At 35.4% G+C, this 15,963-nt stretch overlaps 2 protein-coding genes across 2 annotated transcripts; one reads left to right on the top strand and one right to left on the bottom strand.

Annotated features, from left to right (window-relative positions):
• The first annotated feature begins 3,249 nt into the window (after positions 1–3,249).
• On the top strand, positions 3,250–8,123 carry LOC138183647 (protein takeout). The gene is made up of 6 exons (XM_069120896.1): positions 3,250–3,349; positions 5,279–5,319; positions 6,809–7,011; positions 7,137–7,308; positions 7,378–7,527; positions 7,715–8,123. The coding sequence occupies exons 1-6, from the start codon at positions 3,324–3,326 to the stop codon at positions 7,867–7,869; spliced, it is 747 nt and encodes a 248-aa protein (XP_068976997.1). The 5' UTR covers positions 3,250–3,323; the 3' UTR covers positions 7,870–8,123.
• A 432-nt stretch (positions 8,124–8,555) lies between these two features.
• LOC138183649 (circadian clock-controlled protein daywake) lies at positions 8,556–14,467 on the bottom strand. Its single transcript, XM_069120898.1, has 4 exons — positions 14,268–14,467; positions 10,177–10,557; positions 9,958–10,107; positions 8,556–9,524 (listed from the first exon to the last, which is right to left on the bottom strand). The coding sequence occupies exons 1-4, from the start codon at positions 14,329–14,331 to the stop codon at positions 9,376–9,378; spliced, it is 744 nt and encodes a 247-aa protein (XP_068976999.1). The 5' UTR covers positions 14,332–14,467; the 3' UTR covers positions 8,556–9,375.
• Positions 14,468–15,963: the final 1,496 nt, after the last annotated feature.

Genomic DNA, 15,963 nt, shown 5'->3' with positions numbered 1-15,963 from the left:
TGCAATTAAATTGTAAATAAGATATATATTTATATCTGATACTATAGTTAATAAGTTAATAGATATATCTGGTACTATAGTTAAATTCATGCACATACAAACTGAGTAAACTATGCGCATAACTAATTCCCGTCATAAATTGATGATTTGCTGTAATCTCTTAATAAATCTCAATAGTTGATTCTTTCTCTAGTAAAAACACGTTAAAATCGCGAAGAGGATACTCGATGAGAAACTCAAACTTGTTTCTTAAATTCATCGACTTAAGAACGAAAAGAAAAGGGGAAGAAGGGAGGGAAATGAGAAAGGTAGAGAAACAGTTAATAAAATCCCTGATCGGGTTGCAACATTATTCCACGAACGTGGTACGATGATTAAGATCACGCTTCGAGGTAAGTGACCAGGTTTACTCGCATATTTTGTCACGGATCGCGGAATTTAGGGCCAGTACCGCGGCGATCGCTTTTGCAACTTTCGCCGTCGCTTAACGATCCTCGTAAAAACCGCAGAAATCGCCACGACCGACTGTTTCTCCCTTCTTTCATCCCCTTCCTTCGCCGCTGTACGAATACTCTAATTCGCAATGGTGGAAGAACATCGAACTCTCACGATCTCAGTGGATCGTTCTCTTGGAACAATTGTTTTTTACGTGACCACTTTGTCGTTTCGATCGATTAGCATAGCTATTAACGATTGGTTGGTAGTAAAAGTGAATATTTACTTGGTGAAGTTTATTAGCGGAATCGCGATTAGTATTCAAGCGTCGACAACTCGAAGATAATTGCATGTGTACGTCATTGATGGAAACGTGTCTGGTTCGACTAAAGTTGATCGTTGGTTCTGACAATAAGAAAGGAAAAATGTATTAAAAATTATGAGAATCGTTCGATTTTTTGTTCAGGAAATTAGGCTTACGGGTTTTGCTGAAGTTAAATTGAATTTTTTTTAGTTTCGGGATTTTTGATAAATCAGAAGCTAAAATTAGATGAAATCGAACGAGGAATTGCCTTTAAGAGGAGAAAAAGAGCTAAAATACTACGAATTAATAGTTACTCGCATAACTCTTATCGTCCTACACGCAAAAATTGTTATTAACCGAGCGATATGTGGCAAAATATATCCTAAATCAATGGCAATATCTGTGGACGACAACGGTAGGGTTTTCTGGTTCACGTAACAATTTTGGACATTGTTCGATTTGTTATGTAAAAGTAACAGGCTGTTGTAACGATTGTTAATTGTTATGCCCTTGGTACTATGTATTACTGTTATTGCAATCCTGTGCAATTTAAAACACGTGATATCAATTTAAATAATCTGATAATATACACAGGAAATTCATTTAATATAATGATTAATAATATACAATAATTGGAAATTTGCAATTGTGTTTCTTCCAATGACACGGAAGGCAAGTTTGTTTGATTTCCTCGTGAAGTCTTATTTTGAGAATTCTTCTTTCTCTTAAGGGATTTTTGATAGTTAATGGTATGGTAATGGTGTTACTAAATAAAGATTGTTTTTATTTTTTAAAAAGCGTAAAATGCGTCTTTCTTTTATTAATATGATATTTCTTCTTCCGCCAAAGGCAAAAAGATTAATGTACGTGGTACTAATAGTTCGAGTATTATTTATAATTCAGGATGTGACGAGTTAATCGTCGCGCGTTTTGCAATTAAAATTATCTTCAAGTATCTTTATGTTCATTATAAATTTTCTATCTCTAACGTGGGCCATAGAATTATTCAAATCTCACGTTGCCATAAATCAGCTATGCCCGTTCCTCCTTTCACCCGTTTATTCTTCCATTTCTTTATTAATTTATTAAATCCCTGGATGTAGCAAGGAGCTGCACAAAACTACATAACCAAGTAACCTAAATGAAAGTGTGACGTAACGTTTACCGTGATTTACAACTGTTTACAAGTTTTTACTCGGTTCGTCAATTTCTCTAGCACAACATTCCTAGTTCTTGCAATAAATGCATATACGCTTGCAACTGTACATTCTTCACGTTATAATTCTCGTATCTGTTATTACACGATGAATTCTTAAGGTAAAGTTAAACGTTGCATACGTTTCTCTGTGTTCAGAGTCATTTGTATTGTAAATTTGTTATTTTTATTTTGATAGTATTTCTTCCCCATTCAGTAATAACTTCTTCTTTGATTAACGTACCAGATATAGAATATAATTTTTATTATTTACAAGTGTTTTTAGTATCATTTTCAATTACAAGCATCAACAACCCCTTCCAAGAGGAGACAAACAAACTACGATCACAGAACTTTAAGAATTCCGTAAATTCTCTCAATTTCAACTTCTCCTTCTTCGCAGGTTTCGAGCTGCTAATTTCAACATTTCTTAATTTGATATCTTTCCTCGATGTTCTTTCACTTCAAATCTCCCAAAACGTTTCAATTTTTTCGTCACTCAAACGCTTCAAACTATCTACACTTAAAAACTCCAGTCTTCATTCTCCTGAAATTATCTATGCCTAGCCATCTTTCAAAAATCCAAATCCGCCTTTGGCTATTAAAACCCGAAAATCGTCCCAACCGCACGAACCGTAAACCGTTGAAACACTTGAAACGTGCCTGCCCTAAAAGTCTCCCATTTTCATTTTCTGCCCTAATTTCCCTTGAGAATTCTAAATCTCCTTTAATTGTTAAAATACCAAATAACAAATAAAATACGAATTATTAAAATACGAAAATCTGGCGAAACAATGTTTCGTCAAGAGAATCGTCCTGTCCGAACGATCCACCGCCCCTTGGCTCTCCGCTCTTCTACCGTAGCCACCACCTACCTGACTCTTTGAACTCTCAATCTTCCTCTAAACTGCTCTAACGTGTTCACTGCGGCGCGGTTTTTAAATTCAAAGGAAGCAAAATTAGGAAACGCGGATAAACAACTAGTGGCAACCCGTTGGTCGCGATAGTTGCCGCGTTCCGCCAAACAGGAAAGTCGAGTGCGCAGCCCGCTTGTTCGGTAGCGGCGAACGAGAAAGTTCTGGAAAGCCGCGACAGTGAACGCGTTAAAGAGATAGAACTCGAGCATCGAGCGAGTCGTGAAAATCGCGAAGAAAGACGGATGGATGGAGGCAAAAGGCGATTCGACGGTGTGCAACACCGTTCTCCAGAAGTTAGCATCGGTGTGGCGCGAGCCACGGGGCTGGACCAATGACCGACAAGTGGCACGAGGTAATCAGCATGCTTAATGCGATAAGGCAATCCCTGCAGTCCTGTCCGGGGATCGTGGCTTTACATATCATCCCCGTCTTTCGATCGGTTAGACGCCAGAGAACCTGCTGACCGGCCGTGATGTACGCTCTTCTTGTGCGCCTTTGGTACGACCAATTTGTCTTCTTTCTCCTTCTTAGTTTCTTTCGGTTACGGATTCAAAATTAACTTAAGCCACTAAGGATCGATCTTTAACTGTAATCGCGTTTAACTGGTTAAAGGGAATTTTGGCTGCTTGTGTTACGTCGCAATTGTTATGGTTGTATTATCATATTACACGATCGAGGGTCGATGGGCGCGTTATTTTTTCTCTATTTTCTTGATTTTTATTTTTTGTAATTTTATTAGCCGATCGTGAGTAAAAGTTTCCAGTGAAATATGTGTTCAGTGAGAGTTTGGAAATGTGCGGTTAGGGGAGATAAGTGCGTACTGTTAACAGGGTGTCTTTGAAAGCTTGAAGATTGTACTGTATCGTACTATAGTTATCGAAGAATATGAGGATCTTGTTGATAGATTCGAACGTTCAGATATCAAAGTGGAAACATTTATAAAGGAATATTCGAAATCTACCATGATATTCTTTATTTTATAAATATATATTATATAAATATTTTATTTGTTTAAAAAGAGAAATATCCGCATCGATGTACTGGAAAATGTTATGAACGAGGCGACACTTTGCGAGCGCTTGAGGAAATAGACGACTTATATAAGTAGAATTTCAAACCTACAAGGGAAAATTTTATTGAAATTAACGTAGATTCGTAATTACATATTGAACTTGATCCAGACGATAATCGTAGCGCGAAAAAAGTGGTCGTCATTTATCAAATACTCGTGTAAACTGGTTTTATTCTCGATTTTATTTTAAAAGCAGCTAAGGATATTTCTTAACACTTCGAGGTGTTACGTTTTCTTCGTGCGAGTTAGGTGGATGTGACATCTGTAAATCAAACAAATAATCATTTAATTTCTAACTTTGATCTTCTGAATTTGTCGATGTCGTGAAACGATAGGAACATGTACATTACGCGTGATAAAGTGCATAAGAAACCGTGGAAAGTTTAAAAGTAAAAAGTTATGGACATAAGAAATGTTTCTTTAATGACTAACTCTCGACGAAAATTTGCAAGATCGTAAAACGCGGAAGACATAAAGTTACACAAACCACGGTTCGAGTATGTTGTGGTTTGGAAATGCTACACAGTGATGCAATACCAATCTCGGTTCAAGCCAAGCAGCGGCTATTCCCTTTCTGTTTCAATCGATTATTTAATGATGTACTACACGCTCTCGAGTTGATGGATTATCTTTTGAATAAATGTTTGTAACTGACGTGTTTTCAGACGATTACTTACGAAAATATCTGATACATTACTATAGCAAATTATTTTGGATTACGTAGTTAAAATACAATGTTTCGTTAATCATAGTAATTACAGATGTGTTTAAGACGTCTTTGTGCAACGTATATAAGACAACCTTGGCATCGTTCGTTTAAAGAATCTCACCAGCATACAGTTTCTTCATGAAGCGTACACTTACGATTTACGAGCTAATCTCTGATTGGATAGAGTCCTTTGTTCAAGTTCGATGTAAATAAATTCAAGTACATGACAAGTTAATTCAGTAGTTCATAGTTCATAGTTTATGAAGAAATCTTAAATAAAAAATATATAAAGATGGTTTTATTTAAGGTTAGGATAGTTAAGGCTAGTTATTTAAGGTTAGTTTTATTTTAGGTTAGGTTATATTTATAAATAAAACCATATATATATATACAGCTATATTCGTTTAAAAGTCAAACAATTTGTATAATATAAAATAATCACCTTTTATGCTACTTTTTCTTCTCTTTCGATATCTTTCCCCTAAATAAAGCACCATTCATACTTCTCACTTAAACGAAGAAAATTAGATCGATAAAGGTAAAGTACCGAGATTCTATAGTCTTTTGTTACAAAAACATGGAATGAAACTAGAGATGTACCTTACGATGCAATAAAATAGCAATTAATATTTTTCTATTTTTTCAGCTTAACAGCGACTCTGTTCTCCGCAGTCCTTGCTGTTTTGCGTGAGTATTTCCATAACAAAAGCATATAAAATCAGAAACGAAGGATTACAAAATTAAAAATATAAAAATCCTATAAATTAAAATTAAAAGGAAAATTCCGAAACGATCTCTACCGAGAAATTCTATCCGCTTCGAATCACTCTACCAAGTAAAAGGAAATTTCGCGCAAATCGCTCATCGAACGATCGGTCATCCGCGAGTTTCAAAGGAATTAATCTCCTTTCACCAGTCCTTATCCTAATTTTTGTGTCTTGCTTAATGCCAACGAGATCTTCTCGAGAATGTGTCGATAGGTATTAAGGATCGATTGCAAAATTTCAGTAGTGGCTCTCCATGAAAGACAGAAGTGAGTACACATGTAGCGTGCATTTTAAACGCGTTTCGACATCTATCGTGCCGCTTTCGGTTTTTTAAAACAGGACTGCATCCACGACATTGAACTCGATTAACAACAAGAAACAAGATCGCCGATCTGGTTCGTTTCGACGATCTCTCTCTTAAAATCTCTGGTCGATTAAGAATTCATCCCCCTGAACCTTTAACGAAAAACAATATTTCCATAGTAAATTGGATGAAATAGAAGATAGAATTTCGTAGTAGAAGATTCGCTCTCGTTACGATTCGTCGTTATATTTTTGGAATGACAGCAAGTGATACGCTGAAGACAATAACGAAAATAATAGTTAAAGGTGATATTGAACAAGCGACGGAACGAAGATCTTCTTGCGTTGTATAGTGGATTTCGTAATTAAGTAGTAACAAATAGATATTGTGGAATAAAACCTTACACTTTTTATTTAAAAACGTTAGCTATATGGATTGGCAATCCTTGTTATAAGTGTAGTAACTTTTTTATCATTTGTACGTGTTGGACTTTGAAATTGTTAAAGAGATCGAAGATAATAAATATTTCCTTGTATTATTCCTTTTTATAGAACAAGTAACGTGAAATTGATCTGAATAATAAAATTAGAATCTAGAACGATACAGTTGATATAACGTGACAAATAAATGGAATCGTATTGACGAGGCAATCTTGTATTTTCTATTTCCATCAATGATGAATCAAACAAATCACAATACAGGCTCTATTTTTCTTTGTATCTCTAAGAATTTAAATTTGCTTCAACGCGCATGATCTAATTGTTAATAATCACGCTAGCAAAATAGCAAACGTTATGCAGATTCCAATCTCGTGCACAAAGTAACGCAATTTTCGCTAAAACGACGTTGTTAATTCCTGTTTCAAATGATCCATAATTATTCCTTCTTCATTTCTGATTTTTAATTCCAGATCTTCAATTCTTAATCTTTGATTCATGATTTTTAATTGCTTAACTTTTTCAACCTTTCAACTTCTTCAACCAAAATACGCATTTGTACAAAATTGCGCGATACATTTCTTCGTATTACTTTGAACGTTCGAATCGCACGAGACGATTTCAACGCGTCAACAATTAATCCAGTTTGAGCAATCGTTCAATTTCAGCGTCTTACATAAAGCCGTGCAAGAAGAGCGATCCAGATATCAACAAATGCATCACCAGGTCCATCGATCAGCTTCGTGATAAATTATCAGTTGGGATACCAGAACTCGGTGCACCAGCCATCGAACCCCTAAACCTCAAACAAATTCGTCTGTCTCGAGGACCAGTCGGAGCGAGACTCGACGTCAATCTCACGGATTTGCGGGTAAATTTGTAAAACGGAACGCGATCATTTGCATAGATCGACGTTACTTGCTTGATCCTCGCTTCCTTTTCTTTTCTTTGTCATAATTTGTTCTTGTTTTTTTTACATTAATAATCGAAAATTAGGTGTTTGGTCCATCTTCGTTCAATATCCGAGACCTTAAAGCTGACGTAGAGAACGTAGTCTTCACCTTCAAGGTGAATTTCGATAAGTTGAGCTTTCAAGGGAAGTACCAGATCGACGCAAGGCTGCTTTTGCTGAAATTGACAGGACAGGGTGATATCACTGGATCTTTCAGTAATTAAATTTCTTTATTTCATTTCTAAATTCTATCTACCGTTGATTTGATTGATTTTTATTCCAAAGCCAATTACGATTCGGACGTCGTCCTACGAGCACGCAAAGTGCACAGAGATAACGACGTCTATCTTAATTTTGAGAAGATGAAGATGAAGATCAAAATCGGCAAGGCACATTTAAATCTCAGTAATTTGTTTGGCGGCGATACTGTTCTTGGTAAGCTAATTGTTATCTTAACTATATGTTCCCATCAGTAAATTACATTAGTAATTTTTCTTAATTGCTTTTGTAGTATCCTAATTATTTCTCAGATCCTTGTAACACTGGATAATTATTGCATTATTGCATTAAGAATTGCATTAATACGTTTTCGAGGTGTTAATCGCATTTTTCGTTCGATCAGCCGCTACCACCCACGAGTTGTTAAACAACAACAACGCTCTATTTCTGGACGAAATCACACCGGTGCTGGAAACATCGCTGGCAACACTTTTCACGGACGTGGCCAATAAAATCACAAAGACTTTCACCTACAAAGAACTATTTCCGGACGATTAAACTGTTTAAATCGTTAAGATTCGGTTTCGATAATCTTGTAAAAATTTGTACAGCTACTTTTGTTATCTTTTATTGTCAATGTATATTCATACGGGCATACATTTGCATACGTCGTATATTTTATAAACGAATAAAAGAACACATTTCGACAGTATTATCTTGTTAAAGAATTATCAACGAATAATTGGAAAATAAACTAAATATATAAAATTTGTAAAAGCATTTAGGCGTGCTTTTAAAATTTATTATTAAATGTTACTGTAAGATTAAGGTAAAATATATTCAGCTTAGGATTTATTATAACACTTATTCGGCTTATTACAAAAGTTTTCGATCAACGAACGACAAACAAGAAACCAGACAGAAAATGCGTCAACACGATACGTAGTTGCAACAAATGATTTTACAATGAAGTTGTGAAATTGTGTAATTACGTTCTAACATGTCGAACGATTTGTACAAAAGCAGGCGAATAATTTTAAATGTACAAAGGAACGTCCAATTGTAACGAAACATTTTGCCTCATGAATAATAAAATTTTATCAAAAGATCGTAAAATGATTTGCTTTAACAATTACACTTGAAAATTAATAACAAGCTTATAATATTCGACATCTATATGAAAGTACACATTTATATATACAAACAGATTCTATATTGTTTCATTGTAATCGTATTTTGTAACAAATAACGAGGAATTAATCAAGATTTTACAATAACAAGAATAACGTACATTCAGTTATTTAAAGTATAATGTTCAAAATTTAAAATATCTTTCTCCTTTTTGGTTGTTTAAAAATGCTATTTTCGATCTAGGCTATGACGACAACAAACTACCATTCGTTACTTACTATAGTTAATCACATCAAGCTATATCTAATATGCAGTATAAAAACGATCTAAGTACGTACTTACAATTTAAAAAATTCTCTGTTTTTCACTTTAATACGTTTCCTGTCGGACCTGATTTTCCATATCGAAATCGACAATTTTGTTCCTGATATTCCAGAACGTTGCAAAAATGCTCATTAAATCAGAAAGAAACGTTTATAGGACTTAAGAAATTATGCAGTATATGCGTGCTAATATTTATAATATCGGAAAGATTATTATTAGGAAAAAGAAACTGTAGTATTTAAGTTACGTCTGGACAAATAACTTTGCTCAGTGAATATGCTTTTAAATATTTATAAGATTATTAACAAAGAAAATGTGCAAATGTGTCCAAGTATAAAATTACAATACCTTGCAAAATACAAATACTTGCTACTTGACATAATCCGACACCAAGCATTTCACATTTTACAACACTTTTCGCGTGTATTAAATACAATTAATAATTTAATTTGCCAAACGTGTATCATTTGAAATTGATAATTTCGAGTTGAATAATATTCATATTTCAATGAATACGAATTATTGGATTGTTCATAATCGACGAGACAGGAAACGCGTTAAACGCACTCTACCATTACTTATGGGATCGCCTAACGTAGCGAACGTGGACTAGGGAAGTAATTCCTCTTTTGTGAGAGCCCCTAATGCTCTGGCGGCCAATGCTCTGCTAACAGTCGCGGCTGTGTCCTCGATAATCGGGCTGGCGATATCCAGGACTAAGCGTGGATTCGAGTTGAAAAACGTGGCCGCTGCGTCAGCTGAAAAGACGAAATTGCAGCGAAAGGTGAGAAAAAGAAGGGAAAGAGGGAAGATCGAAGAACGAAGAAGGGAGGAAGTTGGACAAAAGCCTCGCAGATTGTGGTTGCCGGAGCAGATTTAAAGTTATCGAGCCAAAGAAAAGGAAGTATTTCATACTATTGAATTTCGATTGTTAGGAAGAATGTTATTATGTCTGTTTAACGGGAAATTTATGCAGAATTCACAATTGGCTTTTGTATTTGTATTTTCGTTTAAGCGATCATTCAAATTATCTTTAAGAAATATGGACAGATTTGGCATTACAGCGGTAGACGATTTTTTAAAAGAATTAAATTGCCCAGTGAATTAACCTCTTTTAACGAATTAAGCTCAGCTTCTCTTCGTTTTTCGATTCGAGACGAAAGTTAAGTTACAGATTAAGTAGATAGTTACCAGCTACAGTGTGACTAGGGGGTGCTTTTAGTCTGATGTTTCCGTCTCCTACGCGAATCTTTGTCACCAGCTTATCGATCTCGATCCTTTGTATTCCATTCTTATCGGTGACTTCTTTGCCTTGAGCGGTTACTTGCGCTTCCGTGCTAGCTGTAGCAATAAATCAATTCGATAGTACGAGAGGCAGAAATATTTAGATATTTAAATTTAGATACTCACTGAAGTTTCCTTTGAAACTACCAGCTCCATTCAATGGAAGTAACAGCAATCTTCCTTGTACATCGTAATCTCCATTCACATGGACATGGGGCAGCTGAACTTTGAGACGAACCGACAGATCATTCGGATTGGCCTTCAAATCGCTAATAACGAAATTCGTTGCGCCGTACACGCGAATCTGGCTCATGTTCGCCTTGATCTTCAGCGAATCCAAGTTTCTATCCACCGTTAACGATGGTAGAAATAGAGGATCTAAGGCTGGCAACTTCAAAGACGGGATTCCCTTGGCCAGGTACGGCGTTATAGCGTTCAATTGCTGCACCACGCATCTGTCGTATTGCGGCAGGTCGAGCGCTCGTGGACAAGGCTGCACACCAGGTGCTGCAAAGCAGATGTAATAGTGTAATTTTGGCGACGACGAAAAGTGAAACGTTTCTTGGTAATAGATGATATCGATGGAAGGTTTCTGAACGAAAGAATTTGGATTTTTTAAATATGGACGCTGTTACAGGGCTTCGAAGTCTCTTAGTAGGCGATAATTTAACAGTTGATAATAATAGCAAATTGACAAGTTATAAATTATGTGCTTCTCCTTAACGATTTTATCATTTTTCGTTGAATAGAACAATCAGATAATTTATGAAATGTGTAAAAAATTTGTTTACAAAAATATGTCATTTGTTTCGTTATGAAAAATATTCGAATTACGTAAGGGAATCTGTTAGAAATCTTTTCTTTCTTGGAAATTAAATATTTGTGAACATGGATAGCGAAGTAAGAAAATGTTTGTTTTATATTATTACTTAGGAATTCAAATGATGTTCGTTCATCGTATAAAACGTTTAATTAACAATTTCTTTAGATGCAATATGAAAACGTTTGCAGAAGAATGCGTCTAACCGGCGTGACATAGCGAAACTTCCATTTACGTTGCGAAAGGGGTCCTGACATTCCAATCGGTGAAAAGCAACGACTCGCGTGTTTGTAGAACCTATAATTATTTTAGCTGGACGCAGCTTAAGCAATTTAAATGACCTACTTTCCTACCAGCTAACCAACGCAAACGCTTATTTTAATATCCAAGACGAATTCGATTAATCTCACTCATCGAACGATTAATCGGAAACACTGCGAACATTGTTATAAGTAACACGTTAAAAGAGCAAACGAAATTCTACTCAACGTGTACCTATGTAAACGAAGACCGCATTAGACTTTAAGCCTCGCTACAATAAATAATATACATACATCATTAAACAGTTAAGTATCTATATAATTACTTTTCGTCCATTATTTCAGTTTCCGTGATATTTCCCATAAACATTTTACCATGCCGATAACAGTCGTTTATTATTAAACGTAACAAACAAAAAGAGAGAGATTAGAAATAATTGCTCCTACCAGATATAAATCGATTTTGCAAAATGATCGCGTCTTTTTATATTTCTTATTCAATAAATTTCCTTTTTTCCACCACGAGATATAAATCGGTTTTGCAAAATGATCGCGTCTTTTTATATTTCTTATTCTATAAATTTCCTTTTGTCCACCACCAGATATAAATCGATTTTGCAAAATGATCGTGTCTTTTTATATTTCTTATTCAATAAATTTCCTTTTTTCCACCACCAGATAAAAATCGATTTTGCAAAATGATCGCGTCTTTTTATTGTTTAGTCTTGTTATTGTTTAGTCTACAAATTTCCTTTTGTCCACCACCAGATTTAAATCGATTTTGCAAAATGATCGCATCTTTTTATATTTTTTATTCTACAAATTCCCTTTTGTCCACCACCAGATATAAATCGATTTTGCAAAATGATCGCGTCTTTTTATATTTCTTATTCTACAAATTTCCTTTTGTCCACCACTGTACGAACGACGAACAATATATGCAACGCACTGCGTGAAGAGTCTACGAACAACGTGCAAACCTTGGGCGATTGAACGATCAACGATGGTTGATGACCAAAGAGTCACGGTGAGCGTCTTTTTGCCAGTTGCTGGAGGCCAGGCTTAAAATCGAAAGTGAATAGACGTTCGGTAGAAAGTGAAATTACGTTGGCGAGTGTCCATGCTCTTTCTACGACCGTAAAGGCGAATTCTCAGTGCTGAAGAGTCCGAAGGCAGGAGAGAAGAAAACACACGTGTTCGAGAAAGGATCGATCGATACAGGGGATCAACGGGATCGGCGCGGCGCCGCGTTGTTACTGATTGATAGATCGCCGATAGCTAGAAAGAGCGGACCGTTGAGGACGATTGATCGTTCTTCGAGAATGTCCTTACGACCTGCAGCCGGTCCGTTCGACCCGAATTTCTAAACGACCGATAAAAAGAGTTCCATCGTAAAACTCGAAGCATGAAGTTGAGAGTGAAACGAGGTGACAATAACGTTGATTGGGGCTAAGGGTTGGTTTAACAGTAGAATTATCGTTCCTTCATGCGTATCCCACCATATTGCGCGTGATTAGAACTCGAGAGATTTGTACGACAAAATTAGAGAAATATGTACAGTGACTTACGAAAGTATTTTAACGCTTGGTAGTATTTTATGAAAATATTTTGTCTTTTGTTTCTATTTTCTTATATTTTAACATTTAGCTTCTTTCTTATCTTTTTATTTTTATTTTCTATAAAACGTCGAATAAGGATCGTGTGAGATTTCGTATGTAAAATAATTTAATATTTTCGAATATTTTGATGACATTATTTTCAATCTTCTCCCCGTAAGAAATTTTTCGCGTTTCGTTTGGATATCTGCTACGTTGCTTCCTTGTTTCGCCAACGTTTTCTATTTTTATTGGGCAACAAAATTCATATACGCTCGAAAGTAAAAGACATTCGAAGAACAAAGTTTGATTTTGTTCTTTGAGCAATTTCTTTCGTCACGGTCGATTGCATTCACGTCGAAAACCAGAACCGTCCAACACGTTCGTTACGTCACGCAACGTCATTTTACACAACGCACCTTTAACAGATGTTTACAGGTGTCAAGTTATAGCTACACAACATCGAAAGTTCTTCGGACGATAAATTTTTTAAATATCTCGCCTGTTCCATCTTTTTTCCCAAACATCGTACGTATCTTATTGTTTTTTTCTTTATTTTATCGAAGCAATAAGAACTTCGCTACGTTGCATCGTAAATAAAAAGGATTTAGTGGGGTAACTTTTTCAGGAACGTTTTAACACTGTTGGTAAAAGAAATTTTGTCTTATAAGTTTTGCACTTTAGATCCGTAGTAATTAAACTGAAGATAGATTTACCAAAAGGCTTTGTAAAATATGTACTTATGTTTATAACATTTAAACTGACAATATACTTGTAAAATAAAAGTGGTACAAAAATACTCGAAGTACTTTAACTAAACTACTTAACTACTTTATTGAACTACGTATTTCGTGTTGTGACATAAACTACTCTAAGCGGGATATTCTCCTAAAGACAAACAATCTTAAATTATTTTATTTGTCAAAATGCTTGATATTCTTGTAAGATTCCCAGAAAATCCTCAAACTATGAGAAGTTAATTTTATTATGTACGTAAATACCTATCAATAACGAAGTCGAACCATGACAATAGTTACCATATTAGGAATCAATTTTCATTAATATCGTCCTTGAAACGTTTCTATACACGAGTGGTGGATAATCGCGTGTCCGTATCAACGTTTCAACACTGAGAAAGATCAGATCAACGTAGTAAAGGTATCATTGACGTTTCAGTTTACTTAGCCAGGACATGGCAAACGTTCTTCTTGGATGCAAGTTGTGTTAAACATCTTTTAAGTAACAGCTATGAAGTATCGCGACGTTTGGAATCGAGTAGCGTCTATTATGTCGCATTAGTAATTACGAAACCGCGGTTTTTTATCCATCTATGCGAAATTTGAAGATGCAAAATTGTATAGAACGTTCATAATATGCACAAAATGCATAAAATATACGAAGAATAGCGCTCCTTAGAACATCTAGCGGACGAAACATGTCATCGTTTCCCAAGATACAACGACGTTTGAACAAAACCAGATGCAAATGTTACTTCAAGTCCGTAACAGGATTTAGAAGCGTGAAGATGAAAATGGTACTCACGTAGTTCGGAAAAGGCAGCTCCGGTCCAGCTGGCAATCAGGAACAATCCGATCAACAACGTCATCCTGTCGCTGGCCGGTGTCAGGAGGACGTGATTTATCTCCACCGATTGAAATTAGCGAGAGCGATATTGAAAATGCGTGCGATGGCCCGCGTTGCCTGGGTATATATCAACTAACGCCACTTTCTCCGACTGTATGCCGCCCCACTCGCCGTAATGGTGAATTTATCACGGTAGAATGCCTTCTTTTAACTCAGTCAGGGCCGTAGCCATGCACACCGTATTCCATTTGATAGAATTCGCGGTGCTTCTACGCGGAATCGCGCGAAGGTAGGTCAGGATTAGACACAGAAGGTAACGACGAGGTAACGTGGGATTTTTCATTGTTTTCGCTCGATACCCTGTACATTTTCTTCTTCTTCGGTGAGAAAAATTAATAAGGTGTTTTTCTGTTTTTACTCGATAAAGTATATTCAGTGTTAATCTAGATCTTGCTTTGTTTATTCTTGCAGCGGTGAATTTTTTAGTATTTTCATTCCACTTCTGTTCGTCAGGATAGTAGATACGAATGTTTGCTATATCCGTTTAATAAAATATTTTCAATATCTTTATCTTTCCCTCGGGTTGTATACTACCATTTATTATCATTAATTGCTTTTATTTATTATTATTAATTGTTCTGACAGAGTTTTTGGTATTTGGGCATTCCTGTTCCTATTTATTTACTTGGTCCCTTTCCTATGTTTCTATTACCGCTTTACAAGCTTTATTACAAGCTTTTAGTTTTTAATCCTGTGCTAAAAGCATGGCGAGTGTTATCTTCTTCTTCTCTCCAGTCTTCCTTAGAAGAGTAAATTTCGTACAATATTTCTGACAAATAAAGTCAATCGTTAACGATATAACCCTAATATCGAATTCAATTTTGCCAATTCAATTTTATTTTTATGTAAATAAAAAGGAACTTCCGTTCTTAAGTTTATCGTATCGCATTGTATGTTAAAAAATAATATGGATTCAAGCTAATTGGACAATCTGCGCTTTGTCGATGTTATTTTCCTTCGTTGCATGCATTTGCATTTGTAATTGGCTATTATGTCAGATACGTGCAAAGAAAATAAAAGTTGGGCCATTGAAATTCGTCCAGTCAGACTTTGTTGAGAGTGTCCGAAGGATGTTCTCGTGAGTAGAGTGCTCGAGCGAATCTTTAACGTATTATACTGAATCGATTAATCGATTGATTTTATCAAGGTTCCTTATAATCAAAACATTGCAAATAATTGTTGGGAATAGCATAATGAACACAATTGCCGAGTAACTCCGTAAATTAAATATTTATATATTGAATTGAATGTATAACTAAAAGGGTTTTGCTTGTGATTTGAATTAATCAGGGTTAATCGTTTAGTAATAGATCTTAATTTCGATTAATTTTTGTTGAAAGATTCAATAGCGAATGAAAAATTAATTGGTACGTCGAGAATGAATTATATGATTAACGCACGTTGCACAATTGTCACAAGCTTCCCTGTGGTCAACTTTTGGAAAGTAAGAATCATTAATTATTTAAAAGACTTGCCATGTTTAGGCTATAAATTCCAAAGTAATCGATTTTACATTTATATAATATCATGCTTATAATAATCAAATCGACTGTAGAAAGTAGTAATGTCTCGCGCTAAAAATCGTCGAATTACT

The sequence above is a fragment of the Bombus flavifrons genome, chromosome 9 (assembly GCF_040668555.2).
Source record: "Bombus flavifrons isolate JBK064 chromosome 9, iyBomFlav1_principal, whole genome shotgun sequence".
Taxonomy (NCBI): domain Eukaryota; kingdom Metazoa; phylum Arthropoda; class Insecta; order Hymenoptera; family Apidae; genus Bombus; species Bombus flavifrons.
The sequence above is the reverse complement of the archived record's forward strand: the minus strand, read 5'-3'. Positions and strand labels throughout refer to the sequence as shown.

Coding starts and splice junctions, on each gene's coding strand:
- LOC138183647 (XM_069120896.1), top strand. CDS start 3,324: ATGTACGCTCTTCTTGTGCGCCTTTG. Junction 7,012..7,136: donor TCAATCTCACGGATTTGCGG/GTAAATTTGTAA, acceptor ATCGAAAATTAG/GTGTTTGGTCCATCTTCGTT. Junction 7,309..7,377: donor TGATATCACTGGATCTTTCA/GTAATTAAATTT, acceptor TTTATTCCAAAG/CCAATTACGATTCGGACGTC.
- LOC138183649 (XM_069120898.1), bottom strand. CDS start 14,331: ATGACGTTGTTGATCGGATTGTTCCTGATTGCCAGCTGGACCGGAGCT. Junction 10,558..14,267: donor AGCTGCCTTTTCCGAACTAC/GTGAGTACCATT, acceptor TCTGCTTTGCAG/CACCTGGTGTGCAGCCTTGT. Junction 9,525..9,957: donor CCCTAGTCACACTGTAGCTG/GTAACTATCTAC, acceptor TCGTCTTTTCAG/CTGACGCAGCGGCCACGTTT.